Here is a 14,539-nt window from a genome sequence, read left to right as displayed (position 1 = left end):
AAAGAAAGCTTAAAAATCACTTAGCCTAGTGATTTTCAACAATCATTCAATCAAGTGAATGGAACCCTGAGAGAAATAAAAAGACTTGCTTTTTCTGGGATTCTTGTAGATATGAGAACCCACCTCTGTTTGAAGATAATATCCCCATGATTGCTTGAGCGCAGATGGCTGATTGCATGATAACTGGGGATATTCAGAGATATGCCTGAGGTTGTAAAACCACAACCAATTTTTTGCTACCTTATAACCCACATTGCCATTTATTCACTTCTCCATTTGAAACGAGAAACTAGTCATCTACTACGTAGTTTCTCAGAGAGCATCCCCCTCACTACCTTCCCAACAGAGTGATAAACATCTAATTTTTGATGATGAATTAATTAATGGAGTCAATTCCTATTAACTTAAACAGGAATGAACTGTGAATGTTCCAGAATCTAGGAATTCACTTGCATCTTTTCAAAGTTCTGTGCTTTTCTAGCATTCTTTCATAATCATGTTATTTTTTAATGCTACAAATGAAATTATGATAAATATGTCATGAATGATAACCGTTAATACTAAAATAGCAAGATTAACAGAAGGTAGAAAAGCTGATTTAGCACTTTACCTAATAATGAAACTAAAGATTGCCTATTTATTGTAGGAAACAATTTTTGATAAGTAATGTGCATTATTTTTTTAAGAAATGTAAGCCGCTCTGGTAGGCACCATAGCAATTAAACTTAAAAACTATTTCAAAACTAGATCCAAATTAGTCATATAAGAAATTTATAGTTTAACATATTTTAAATTATAACTTTTATTACTAACATATTTTAAAATTCTATTTGAAAATCTTGATTGAAAAAACATAAATGTCTAACCAACCTTCAGTTCTTAAGTCCCTCTACAATATTCTTAACATGTGGTCACATACTTCTGCTTGAACAGTTTAAGGCCAAGTAACTCCCTTTCAAATAATTGAAAATATCTTTCCTATACAAAAATCAACCTTCTCTAACTTTTGTCCTGTCTACTAACTCTCAATTGGAACTTTTTCAGATAATGGAAGAGAGCTATTGTTTTTCCTAAATCATTTTTATCCAAGATAAATATATACATTTTTTTCAACCATTCCTTATATAACATTATATCAAGTGTTCATGTGTGAAATAACTCTCCTCTTCAAATAATCCACTTCTATTTATCTAGCCCAGAGTATTTCAGTGGGAGCTTAATGGAATCTGGGTTTGGACAATTCTTTGTGTTACGGACCTTGCACATTGCAGGAAGATTTAACATCTCTGATCCCATCCATCAAACACTAAAAGTGCTCCAAATTCTAATGAAAACAGATGTGTTCTCTAACACTGCCAACTGTCCCCTACAAAGAATAGATTTTATCTCAGTTAAGAAGCTCTGATGGAAAAAAAAGTATATCAAAATCACAATGATATTATCTCACAACCCTTAGAATGTTTGTTATCAAAAAGACAAGAAATAATAAATGCTTGTGAGAATGTGGAGAAAAGGGAACCCTTGTATACTGCTGATGGGAATGTAAATTGTTATAGGCATTATGGAAAACAATATGGAAGTTCCTCAAAAAATTTAAAATGGAGCTACCATATGATCCAGTAATCCCACTTTTGGGTACATATCTGAAGGAAATAAAGTCACTATCTCAAAGAGATATCTGCACTCTCATGTTCATTGTATTATTCACAGTAGCCAACCTAAGTGTCCATTAATGGATGAATAGACATAGAAAATGTGGCATATATATAAAATGGAATATTATCCAGCCTACAAAAGAGGGAAATCCTGTCATGTGCAACAGCATGGATGAACCTGCAGGACATTGTGCTTAGTGAAATAAGCCAGGCATAGAAAGACAAACACTGCACGATCTCACTTATATGTGGAATCTGAAAAAGTTGGACTCATAGAAGCAGAGTGGAACGGGGGTTGCCAGGGGCTTAGGAGAATGGAGGAAATGAGATGTTGGTTAAGGGTACCAACTTTCCATTACAAGTTGAATAATTCTGGAGATCTAATACATCACATGGTGACTTAGTTAATAATAAGGTATTGTACACTTCAAATTTGCTAAGAGAGTAGATCTCAGGTGTTCTCACCACACACACACACACACGCAAACGGTAACTATGTGAGGTGATGGGTATGTTAATTAGCTTGACTATGGTAGCCATTTCACAATGTATACACATATCAAAACATGTTGTACACCTTAAATACATACAGTTTTTTAAAATCACCTCTGATAATGTAGGTGGAGTTTTTGTTTTTCTGTTTTGTTTTTGCTTTTGGTAGTCACAAGATCTCTGTTACTTCAAGTCAGCACAAGGATGTTGACCTGGGTGGGACTTGCCAATATTAATTGGTGGACCACAGAACACTTCCTATAATCTAGGTTAATATTAATCATTACCGTTCTCCTAATATATCCATTAGTCCTAAATTCAACCTGTATTTTCCATGTTGTGTGTTAGAATTTCATTAGAGATATGGTAAAATGTCTTGAAAAGATTGATGTGCTATTGTCTGTATTTCTTTGACATGAATGTACAGAAAGAAATGATTTTAGCTTTAGTTGATAAACATGCTGGGTGATCATAGTTTCTTATTCTAGATTTTCATAAAAATTCCTTTAATAATCTATTCTAATCTGTTCTTAGAAACCCTCAGAATTTATGTCAAATTCATTAACTTTTGAAAAACATACTTTTGTTTGTTTTGGAGAAGTGGATTTATATTTCCATTATTCTGCTTTTCTCTAACATATTCTCTGTTCTTTGTACTTTAACACATTGATTTAATTACCTTATCAGCATCTATCCATGCTTAGAGATACTCCTTTTTCATATTTTTCCATAAAAATCTTAATTTTCTGAGATTTGATTCTCATGCCTGTCAAGTATCTCAGGTGTTACACATTTGCCCGTCTTGTCCCTTCTTTGGGTTACTATTCACGACTCTAGTTTTAACTTCCTCATCTGTATTATCCCTCTTCTCTTGAGTTTCCATTTCTACTCCAAAAATCCACACTTGGCTTCTGTTTTAGTGATATTAAACTTATTTTGTATTTGTCTAATTTCTCCCTTTTCTGTATCAAATGATTAATATACTTCTCAATCTAAACTCATATTTCTAGATGTTTACAGTTACTCCTTTGTTTTTTATATTATTTCCTACATTCTGTATAAGATTTTTTTTAATCTTTTTAAAATCAAAATATACTACAAATACCTTTCTCTTTTCCTGGAGTATTGTGATGTTTGCTTCTGAAAACCAGTGTTTGCATCTCATATATCCAGTTAATTCTCTTTCTGCGTATCTTCACTGCAGGTGCTGTTGCTACAAGTAGCATATGGTCTTTTCTGGAGCTTGTTGGTTCCTCATTCAGAACATACACAGTTTATTTGTTAAAAATGGGGTTTTTTTCATTCAGTCATTTACGCTTGCTTTGTGAACACTAATATAGCTGGATCCACCCACAGAGGTTCTAGATGATGCCAAAAGATATAAAATGTCTTAATGTAGCTTTTTTGGATAATATTGTCTTCTGGATTAACAGCAAAGTTACATAGATTAGAAAGTATATGCCCCACAATTAATTGTAAATAATGAGACTTCAAAGACCATTCTTAACCTTTTAAAAAAATTGTATTGTGAATTAAGTGTGTGTGAGAGTGTGTGTCTGTATGTGTGTGTGTGAAGATAGTTTGTATAAAGAGGTTAAATATAAGCTAAACACAAAGAAAATGTCATATTTTATTTAAATCTCCATGAAGTTCAGAACACCAATAAACCCTTGTCAACTTAAAACTCTCATTTAATTTATGAATGCGTGTAATGCAATAAATTTGCATGCCACTTATTTCAGGAAACCTGTAAAACAAGCTATCGAACAAAATACCCAATTCTTCAAAGTAAAATTGAACAACAGCTTCTCAGTTGGACATGTGATTGAACCAAACCTTTTTATTCTAATTATTCTTGGTATTTCCAAATCATTATACCACAATATTTAAGGAAAAGTCATCTATTTTACTACAGGTTTATCTGCTGGGATGCTTTCAAGGTAAATACTCAATAGCCTTCCACACTAACTAAACACATTGCGTCATTTAATAAGAATTTTAAATATAGGGTAACCATAGAATGGCATCGTTCGGGTTCCAAGTCTACTGTGATGCTCTTGGAACTGTTAGCTTCTGTGTTTCAGCTTTTTCTTCAGGTCAGCTCTCTTTCTGTTCACAGGACGGCTGTTGTGGTTCAAGGCAACATACGCAAATGAGACAACATTTAGGGATTTCTTGGTAACTCTTCTTAAGCAAAGGAAAACTGTTCCCAGAAATTGCTAATAGATTTCCACTCACTGGCCAGAACTGTGTCCTAAACCCAGCCCTAACACAGTCAGTGGAGACGGGAATGAGATTACCATGACTGGCTGTCTTAGTCAATCAGGAGTGACTCCCACCTCAATACAGAGTTTAATCCTCTGAGCACGTGGCTGCACAGTAAAGAGCAGATTCCTGGAAGGAATCAATGTTCTCCCTAAAGAGGAAGTAGGAGAAAATGGAAGCACAATCACTAACAAAGAGTGTTAGCCAAGGGAGGACTCACTTAAATATGTTATGATTTCTCTGATGATGACTATTTATACTCTGGAAGAAGTAGAGAACACTAATTGTTACTACTCCATGGAACTTTATAACATGCTAGAACTTATATAAAATGTGCACAAAGAATACTTGGAGCACTTTCTTTTGGTACTATGTCCCTTGGATTGACAGCACACACACCCACACACAAATACACCTGTTTCTACACTGTATACACAATCAAATACTGTAGTAGATAGTGGCAGGGCTGTTGGAGCAGATGGGTCTCATACCTTTAGTCAGGAATTTTGATTGCTTAAAACTGGTCGTTACTCATAAACCAAGACACTTTTGAAGAGAAGACTTAAGATGAATGGACATCATACACACATCTCTAAAATGACCTTTAACCTGGCGTATGTGCTGTATTTTTGTTTCCCATATGATTTAGGTAAAAAGAGAAAGGATATAGATTAAATATCCTCTTTTAAATCTTGTCTGCTATGAAAAATCCTGATATCATACCAATGTAGTGATGGTGGCATCATATGAAAATCCTAGATGAACTTAGAAAACAATTTAATCTAATTAAATTAAATTTAAAAATTACTATCTACTATATGAAATATATTTATCCTATGACTAAATAAATGATAACTGAGTAATATTACACCCCTGCCCTCCAAGAGCTGAAATTCTAGTGATCAATACAGATATGCAAATAAATATACCACAAAGTAGAATATTAATACTATCTTTTAAGAGGGATAGGAACAAAGTAGTATAGCAATTAAAAGGTTAGGGATTACATTAGACAGATAGGTTCGTAGAATGCATTCTGGCAGTGTTATTTAAAACTAATTTTGGAGAATAGAGGGAGGGAAAGAATATAAAATGTCATAGGACCTTACCCAATATCCTATGCACAATAAGAGTTATGAGGGGAAAATATCCATGAGCAGAAATGTATTTTAGCATCCTTTGGAAATGGCCACATTGCTTATTAGTTGCCTAAAACAGATATGAACCTTCATATCTGTATAGATATGTATTGTATATATTGTATCTTATATATTGTATATATTATATCTCAGATATCGTATCTTCCTGACTGGCTAATGAAAATATATACATATACATATATTTTGAAGATACATTCTGAATTACATATTCATATTTCAAAATCCTATTGAGATTAAACTATTCCAACATTTAATTAAGTATAAAAAATTGGAAACATGTCAGAATCACTTTAAATGTTCTACAGTTAGATCACACTGAGGTAATTCTTTGAGACTAAGTAAACTTTCAAGCTTTAGAGGAAAAGAAGGTATTTAGTAGATGTTCAATACTAAACGCTTATGTTCAAACCAGCATTTGGTAATGGGAAGGGACCTATCATTACTGTCTTTTAGTACTTGTGATTCACCTCCCAAGTGTTAGACCTGGGGTCTCACAGAGGTATGAAACCAAATCAGGATTCAGTTAGGAAGAAGGAAGAGGGCATGACCCTTGGGTAGGTAACCGACAGTTAACTGCAATACCGTCTTATTTTTTCTGTATTCCTAAATATTATTCCGAAGAGTAAGGAATGTGAAGAATAAAATTTGTGAAATGTGGTATTAAATGTAAATTTTAATTTTAAAGAATGAGCTTTATACATGTAAAAAAGATTTAATCACTCCTCCCAGGAAAATAAAAAAATGACACTTTACAGGAGTGTACATAGCTGGCATAGGCAATTATAGCACAGTGCTTGAGCAGTCCTTAAAAACTGCTACTTTGCACCTCAGTTTCCTTATATAAAAAATGGGAATGAAGTAATGGTAGCAATTTTTAGAGGAGTTGTAAGGATTAAATGTGATTTTATATATAAAGACCTTAGAAACATGCCTTGTCCTCAAGAAATGTCGTTTTTATTATTATGTAGCCATTGTGCCAGCCTTAAGTGAGAATGTCTTTCTGGTTGAGAATAGTGTAACCTATAAACACAAAGGAAGTGCTTAGCATTTCTGTCCTTGGACATCGAAAATTAAAATGATCACTTCCAAATCCTTTGATTTGTACTAAAAGATTTTGATAAGATGTCAATTTGCCCCTTTTCCCAACCCATCCCCATACAAGTAGCATCATCCTTTTTAAACAGCTGTGATGATGTCAGGTTGGAGCAATCTGTGGTTGAATGAATATAGAAATGGGAGGAGTCCATAGAGAGAGAGGAAGATGAGGAAACACAAAAATAACTATCTTTTCGTTGAGGTCAAATTCAAGAACTTTTCTCAAAACCAGGCCAATGGCAGAACAAGCATTCAGATACAGAAAAAAAGAAAGATATTTAATATAAAAGGTATGAAAAATGAGCTTTAGATGTAAAGGTATTTTTTTAAATTACATGTAGTCCCTCATTAAAGTTTGGTAGTTTCATCTACTGGAATGGTGAGAAGTCTCTCTGAGGAGATGATATAACTGCAGAGACCTGACAATAAGAAGAATAAAACATTTACTTATAAGGGGGGAGAACATTCCAAACAAAGGGCACAGCAAATACAAAGGTGAGTTTGAAGACCACCTCAGGCTCCAGGACCCTCTGTCCCTCTGCTGCAACTAGCATGTTAATCAACCCCTTTCTTTATTTCTACAACAACTCAAACCATTCATTCAAAACCTTTGTGCGCCATCTTATACACTTAAATACTCATTGAATGTTGAGTGAATATACGATCAGTGTCTTCACCTGACGTAAAGATTCATCTTGTGTAGAACTGGCTGAGCTCTAGTCAATCAAACTGGGACAATTATCACTGAGCAACGTGCTCCTTGAAGATGATTTACCTGTGTAACATTTTTGTCTTCATCCTTTGCAGAAGCAGATGCAATAGCTGCTTCCTAATTATCAGGGACTCTCCCCTCATGTTTTTCACTGACCCCAAATGAAAGAAGATCACATGGAGGGAGAAACCAGGTGGATTTTCAGTCCCAACTTCAGTGCAGGGATAAACCTCAGGCATATGAACAAGTAGTGAATGAAGAGGATCCCACCCTCTGTCCAAATTAAAATAGGAACAGTTTTTTCATTCAAAAAAATCTCTTTGAAAAATATTTCAAATTTAGAAAGCCTCCATTAGTAAGAAAAACACTGTCATAGTAAACACAGATAAATTTCCGTAATTGCAAACAACTTTGTCCCAGTCCTGCACTAGTGCTTTTTGTCATTTGACTTGACAGGATACCACATATACAAATTTGAAATAAAGCAAATGAAAAATAAATTATAGCAGTTTATCATTTCTTCTGTTAGTGTTTATGCTATGCATAAAAATGTTATATAGCAGAAATTGATAGTCAATCCCAGTTCATGGTTTTAGATTGATCAAATATATTTTATGAAATGTTCATTACATAACATACTCTTCAAATTTTATCACATTTATCAAATACTCATGCAAAATCAGAATAAGCACTGTGAGTTCATCTTTAGAGAACAGATAACAATATACCAAAGAATAGACCAGTCCATATATTCATACATATATGTCAGATATTTAAAAATATGTAACAAAAATCATCTGTTTAAAACAATATATACAAGGACTTCCCTGGTGGCAGAGTGGTTAAGAATCTGGCTGCCAATGCAGGGGACAAGGGTTCGAGCCCTGGTCTGGGAAGATCCTACATCCCGCGGAGCCACTAAGCCCATGCACCACAACTACTGAGCCCGCGCTCTAGAGCCTGCGAACCACAACTACTGAAGCCCACACGCTTAGAGCCTGTGCTCTGCAACAAAGAGAAGCCACTGCAATGAGAAGCCTGCGCACCGCAACGAAGAGTAGCCCCCGCTCGGCACAACTAGAGAAAAGCCCGAGCGCAGCAACAAAGACCCAACGCAGACAAAAATAAATAAATGTAGTTAAAAATATATTATTTATATATATATATATATATATATATATATATATACACAAAACTCAAAATTAGCAGCAGGAGAGATATAGTAGTTTTATTCAGAGTCCCCAAGACCACTCCCAGGTTTGATGATTGGCTAGAAAGATTCACAGGACTCAACAATGTCTTCTTCATGGCTATTGTTTATTTATTTATTTATTATTACTCAGCCGTAAAAAGGAACAAAACTGGGTCATTTGTAGAGATGTGGATTGACCTAGAGTCTGTCATACAGAGTGAAGTAAGCCAAAAAGAGGAAAACAAATATCGTATGTTAACGCATATATGTGGAATCTAGAAAAATGGTACAGATGAAGCTATTTGCAGGGCAGGAATAGAGATATAGACGTAGAGAATGGACATGTGGACACGGGGGGGTAAGGGGAGGGTGGGACGAATTGGGAGATTAGGTTTGACTTAAATACACTACCATGTGTAAAATAGATAGCTAGTGGGAACCTGCTGTATAGCACAGGGAGGTCAGCTCGGTGCTCTGTGGTGACCTAGATGGGTGGGATGCGGGGTGAGGGAGGTCCAAGAGGGAGGGGATATAGGTATACATAAAGCTGATTCACTTCATTGTATAGCAGAAACTAACACAACATTGTAAAGCACTTATACTCCAATAAAAAAAAAACTAAATTGACAGAAAACAATCATGGCTATTGTTTATTAAAATGAAAGGATACAAAGTGAAATAATCAGCAAAGGGAAAAGCATGCCGTACGAAGTGTGGAAGAAACCAGGTACAAATTTTCAAGAGTCCTCTCCTGATGGAATCACAAAGGATGGGCTTAATTCCTTCAGCAACTAGTTGTGATGACACATGTGAAGTGATGTCTACCAGGAAGCTCATTAGAGACTCAATGCTTAAGGTTTCTATTGGTTTGCTGATCACAAAGACATTCTCCGTCCAGCAGGCACCAAAATCCTAGACTCCCAGAAGGAAAGCTGGTGTTCAGCATAAACCACATTGTTTGTAAGACAGTGTAGGCATAGTGAGCCACTCTTACCTGTTAGGGAATGGTGGGAACATTTCTGAAATCCAAGTTCCCAGATGCCAGCCAGGAGCCAGCCTTGCAAGCAGGCCTGTCTAAGGATGGCAGTCCTAGCTTTGCTATGTTAACTGTTTTCTGCATAGTAGTTAAAAACACAAGTTTTATAATCAGATAACTCTGGGCTCATATCTGCATCCTAGCACGTATATTGATGTTGACCTTGAACAAGTTATCCACTTTGCACGTCTCAGTTTTATCAACTGTTAATAGCTTTAATTAGGCAATTAGTTAATTAGGCCATGAAAATCATACGCAATAAATGCATGTAGAATTCTCTGCACGATTCCTACAAAGAGTAATAACTCGATAAATGTTGATGTTGATGAATAATAATAGTATATGTGGCAGTTATCTTCATGGAGCTTAGAACAGATTATATGAACAAGTCTCACACAAATGAAATAGACAGCAAGTGTTTCGTTTTGTTCATGTATGTGTTACTAACTGTAAGTGCAACAGGAGTTCTAAGAATGTAATTTATAAGAACCCACAAAAGCTTCCTTGACAGAATGAGTCTTCTTTTGCTAAGTGTTATAGTGTCTCAACCATAAAAGACAGAAGTAGCTGACAGAAACAGCTTCCAGAAGACAAAGTAGCAGCTGAAAAATAGGGACAATATTTTGATCCTTACATTGCTTTCTGATGAAGCCATCCTTTACAACTTCATAGCTAGCATGAAAGTGGCCATTGTACATGACACTAAAGATTCTGAGACAGATTGGAAAGCTGCATCAGGAGAAATTAGTGGCTAGATCAGTCTGATTTAGACACAGTCTGATACTTTCGTGTATGTTTTTGGAAACAAGACATTATTATTCTTGCACACTTTTTTTAACTGCTTGACAAACAAATAGAACAAAGGATTTTGATGAGCAGTACTTTTGCTCTACCAAGATATAGGCTCAGATGTAACTCTCAGCAGGTGGAAGATTTTCTTTTTTTAAAAAATAAATTTATTTATTTTATTTATTTATTTTTGGCTGCATTGGGTCTTCCTTGCTGTGTGTGGGCTTTTCTCTAGTTGCGGTGAGCGGGGGCTACTCTTTGTTGTGGTGCGTGGGCTTCTCATTGCAGTGGCTTCTCTTGTTGCGGAGCCCAGGCTCGAGGCGTGTGGGCTTCAGTAGTTGTGGCATGCAGTCTCAGTAGTTGTGGCTCGCGGGCTCTAGAGTGCAGGCTTAGTAGTTGTGGCGCATGGGCTTAGTTGCTCCGCAGCATGTGGGATCTTCCCGGACCAGGGCTCAAACCCGTTTCCCCTGCATTGGCAGGCAGATTCTTAACCACAGAGCCACGAGGGAAGTCCCAGATTTTCTTTTTTGACATAACTAGTGATTAAGTACCATGATTACTGCAGAAACACATGCTGAGTAAAAACTTTCGGAATGATTGAATTAATAAATAAATGAATGAATGAGTTCAGAATATAATTAGGCCTAAGATTCCTCAACAAGGGACACCTGTGAGGCTAGTGCATGTTTAACAAAAATCATGTGTGATGAGAATTTATTTCCTTGAAACTTCATTTTTCTTGTTAATACAATAAACCGAGTTGCTTTTAAGGTTGGAGAGAGATGTCAGATGGTGTTGTGTTTTACATCTAATGTTAGATGTCTCCTCGGGCTAATATTAAGCATTTAGAGATTTTTTACAAAATAAGCTTATTTTATTCTGTATCATAATTTTAATTTTGCCTCCACAACTATTACAAAGTAGAAATAATTTATGACATTTTATAAGCATTCAATATTAAGGGGTATGGAGTGTTGATTATTTCTCAATAAATCATTTATGAAGTATATCTTTTTTGTGCTAGAAAAAGATTACACATAATTATGTAAACATATCCCTTACAGGATATCATTTAACTAAGATATATACTTTAAAATAAAGTTACTTGTTAAAATTAGAACTCTCATTGCATCTTGACTGATACCACTGTAGAATTTATCAAAGCTTGCTCAAAAGAAGTGCCAACACCTCTAAACGTTTTCTTTAGTGGTTACTCTTAGTCACAGTAATGGGACATAGCTTTGACGTGGTTATCCCAATCTATAGCTATAATTATTTCCCATACATTGCAAATGAAGTTGTGATTCATAGACTATTTTCAAATTTAAATTTACACTATTTAGGCAAACACATTTATAGAATATAGTAATCAGTTTGTTAGTTATCCAGGCATCACGTAGAAAATGGAATATGTAATATCATATGTAATATCAGTGATACTGGGAAGAAACTGTTATTAGTCCAAGCATTGATAAATGCGTTTGAATTCATTCTGATAAGCTAGTATTTATCAAAGCATCCACCACAGTTCTTAAAATAACTTGTTGATTATTTTTTCCTCTGGAAAATAATGCATTCAGGATTATAGGTGTGCTTTTATTATTTTATCCTTGGAGTCTGTCAACTGGCTTTACACCAGGAGCTCAAGAAATACTGCATTGAACTGATCTGAGCTGAATTGAATTGAACTGAATTGGTTAAGTAATTTTAAGACAAGGAATTGACACCTAAATTCAGTAATTAATCAAGCTAATCAATTGATTCTGACTCTCCCGCTCTCAGAAAGGCTATTTGAATTTAACTTCATGCTTTTAATTAAAATGTTTATTTCCTAAACCAATGTATATGTTATAATAAGTAACTATATTTTATATATAATAATATATATTATGTATATATATAATTTCTTCAGATGAGTTTTACCATATTAGGGACAGAATTCTATTCTTTTCACATCACCTTGTACAATTTTCATTGATTTTTTTTCCTCTAACCCTGCTGTTCTTATAGAGCTGTCTTATATATGGCCCGTTTTAGGTTTATTTTGTTTGGTATTAAAGGCAAAATGTGGTATTTTGTTTTTGAGTTCTTTTTCTAAAATTATGTGTTATTATCAATATCCTTTCAAAAGATATTGTGGAGTAATATTAAAGACTATTTGGCCACGAGTATTTATATTTATAGGTAAAGAATAAAAATATTAAGTATAGTTGTGTGAAAGAATATGGTTGTATTGACAATTGAATCTCAATGTGTTTTAAATACCATCCATGTAGAAGCTCTCAAATGAAATGCAAATTTTTAAGTTTTAATATTAACTAAAAATTAATTTTTTCTAGGCTAAAATTGGACTGAGAATTCTGACCTAATGTAATTTTTTTCCTCAAAGCAGTGCCCCTAGTTTCAGATGAAATATAATTTTAAGTTAAGAAGGAAATGTCAAAGCAAACAATTCACACTCGGACAGGTCTTATAAAGTGGTATATGGACTTTCAAAGAATCTAAGATAGCCTCAATTGTTAGGTTGCACCACTATTTTATGAAGTACCACTAAAGGAAAAAATGCTGCACGTTAAAATAAGACACACCAACTCTTTCTTAATATTTAGATTTTTATTTTATAATTACCAAAAGAGCTTTTTTAGACATAGATTATTTTTATCATTTTAATCACTCCTGAATATTTATATGCGCACACACACAAATATATCAGAAAATGTATGTTAAATACATTGCATAAGGCATTCCTAAAACTTCATCCTGTTTAGTATCTAGTTCTTCTAAATTACTTTTTGAGTCAGAGCGCTCGATGTTCATGTTTCCCACATTAAGATTTTTCCCTTTGCTGGTGAGGCAGCCTGTTTAATAGAGAGAGCCACCATTTTCTCTGGCAGTTCTATCTAAACTGCTGCACCCATTCTGTAAATTTTGATGGTGGTACTTTCTTGACCTTACCAGAATGTATCAACAGAAGCTTTTTCAAACAACAATCAGGATTCATATTCATTTCCTTACTCAAATGGTCTGACTGAAATATGAGGCATTTCCATTATCTAACCAAGCCACAGAAATAACAACCAAATTCAAGCATACCTAAGCCACGGTAGCAACATACTACCTATGACTGCCCCCTGATGGACAGGAATTGTTAAGAGACCATCAGTGTAAGACATCCTCATTTCTAATATAATGAGGTATGTAAACAGTTGGTGACTTAGAATAAAAAAAATATAGTATTAAAGAAAAGTCACAGTGGAGTATAATAAAAAAAAATTCAGCTGCAATTAAGGACATATATGTGTGTGTACAAACATACATTATTCTAGAAAATAAAATTCTAACAGACAAGTCATTTATATAATTCCTAATTTTTGTTAGATAAATTTACCTGCATTTATTAGGATATTTAGGCAGTTTAGCTATGTCCTGTTGAAAAACTTTTCCATCAAAAGTTGAATAATTATGGTCCTAACAAACTCTATGTTAAACAATTCTAATTTATTATTTTATGTGCTTGTATATATATGGGTAAAGATAACCAGTCAAATTGATTGGAAAGTATTAAAAAGTTTTCATGATATTCCATGTGACCTCATATTTTTCTTTAATCATTAAAATGTGCTTTCTCAAATTTCAAAATTAACAAATGTTACGAATAATAAGTAAATTAATAAATAATAACCCAGTAACTGAATATTTCTTAATGTCCTCTCTACCTCAGGTCCCATAAGTAGTGTTTTGGTGAATAAATACGGTAGCCGGCCAGTGGTGATGGTAGGAGGTTTGTTATGCTGTTTGGGAATGGTCACAGCCTCTTTTAGTACCAGCGTGGTAGAGCTTTACATCACCATGGGATTCATTTGTGGTAAGTCAAGTTTTGTTTTCATCTTATTTTCTTCTTAGCAGTCCCTGTTGTTTACAAAGCTCTGTCAGAAGCAGGAGCAATAGAACATTCTTATTGTTTTCTTTGAATTTCTTTTTTATATCAGATGCTATCTTAAAGTAATGTCCTCTGGTACATCAAAATACTGGCTATAGGCTGGCCAATCAAATTTCAAGCAATGGAAACAGCAAGTTATCAGACATGTTATGATATAAATGTCAAAAAGAAAACCTCTTTGGTTTGCTTTTACTGTTTCAACA

The 14,539-nt window shown here is 34.4% G+C and overlaps 1 protein-coding gene across 1 annotated transcript in view; it reads left to right on the top strand.

Annotated features, from left to right (window-relative positions):
• Positions 1–14,539, top strand: part of SLC16A7 (solute carrier family 16 member 7) — a 60,613-nt gene that overhangs the window by 35,262 nt on the left and 10,812 nt on the right. Inside the window, exon 2 of the mRNA XM_065887209.1 lies at positions 14,118–14,261. Coding sequence (XP_065743281.1) covers positions 14,118–14,261 — 144 coding nt within the window. The remainder of the gene's footprint in view (positions 1–14,117; positions 14,262–14,539) is intronic.

Source organism: Phocoena phocoena, chromosome 11 (genome assembly GCF_963924675.1).
Source record: "Phocoena phocoena chromosome 11, mPhoPho1.1, whole genome shotgun sequence".
Taxonomy (NCBI): Eukaryota; Metazoa; Chordata; class Mammalia; order Artiodactyla; family Phocoenidae; genus Phocoena; species Phocoena phocoena.
Note: the sequence above shows the minus strand (reverse complement) of the source record. Positions and strands in the feature narration are given on the sequence as shown.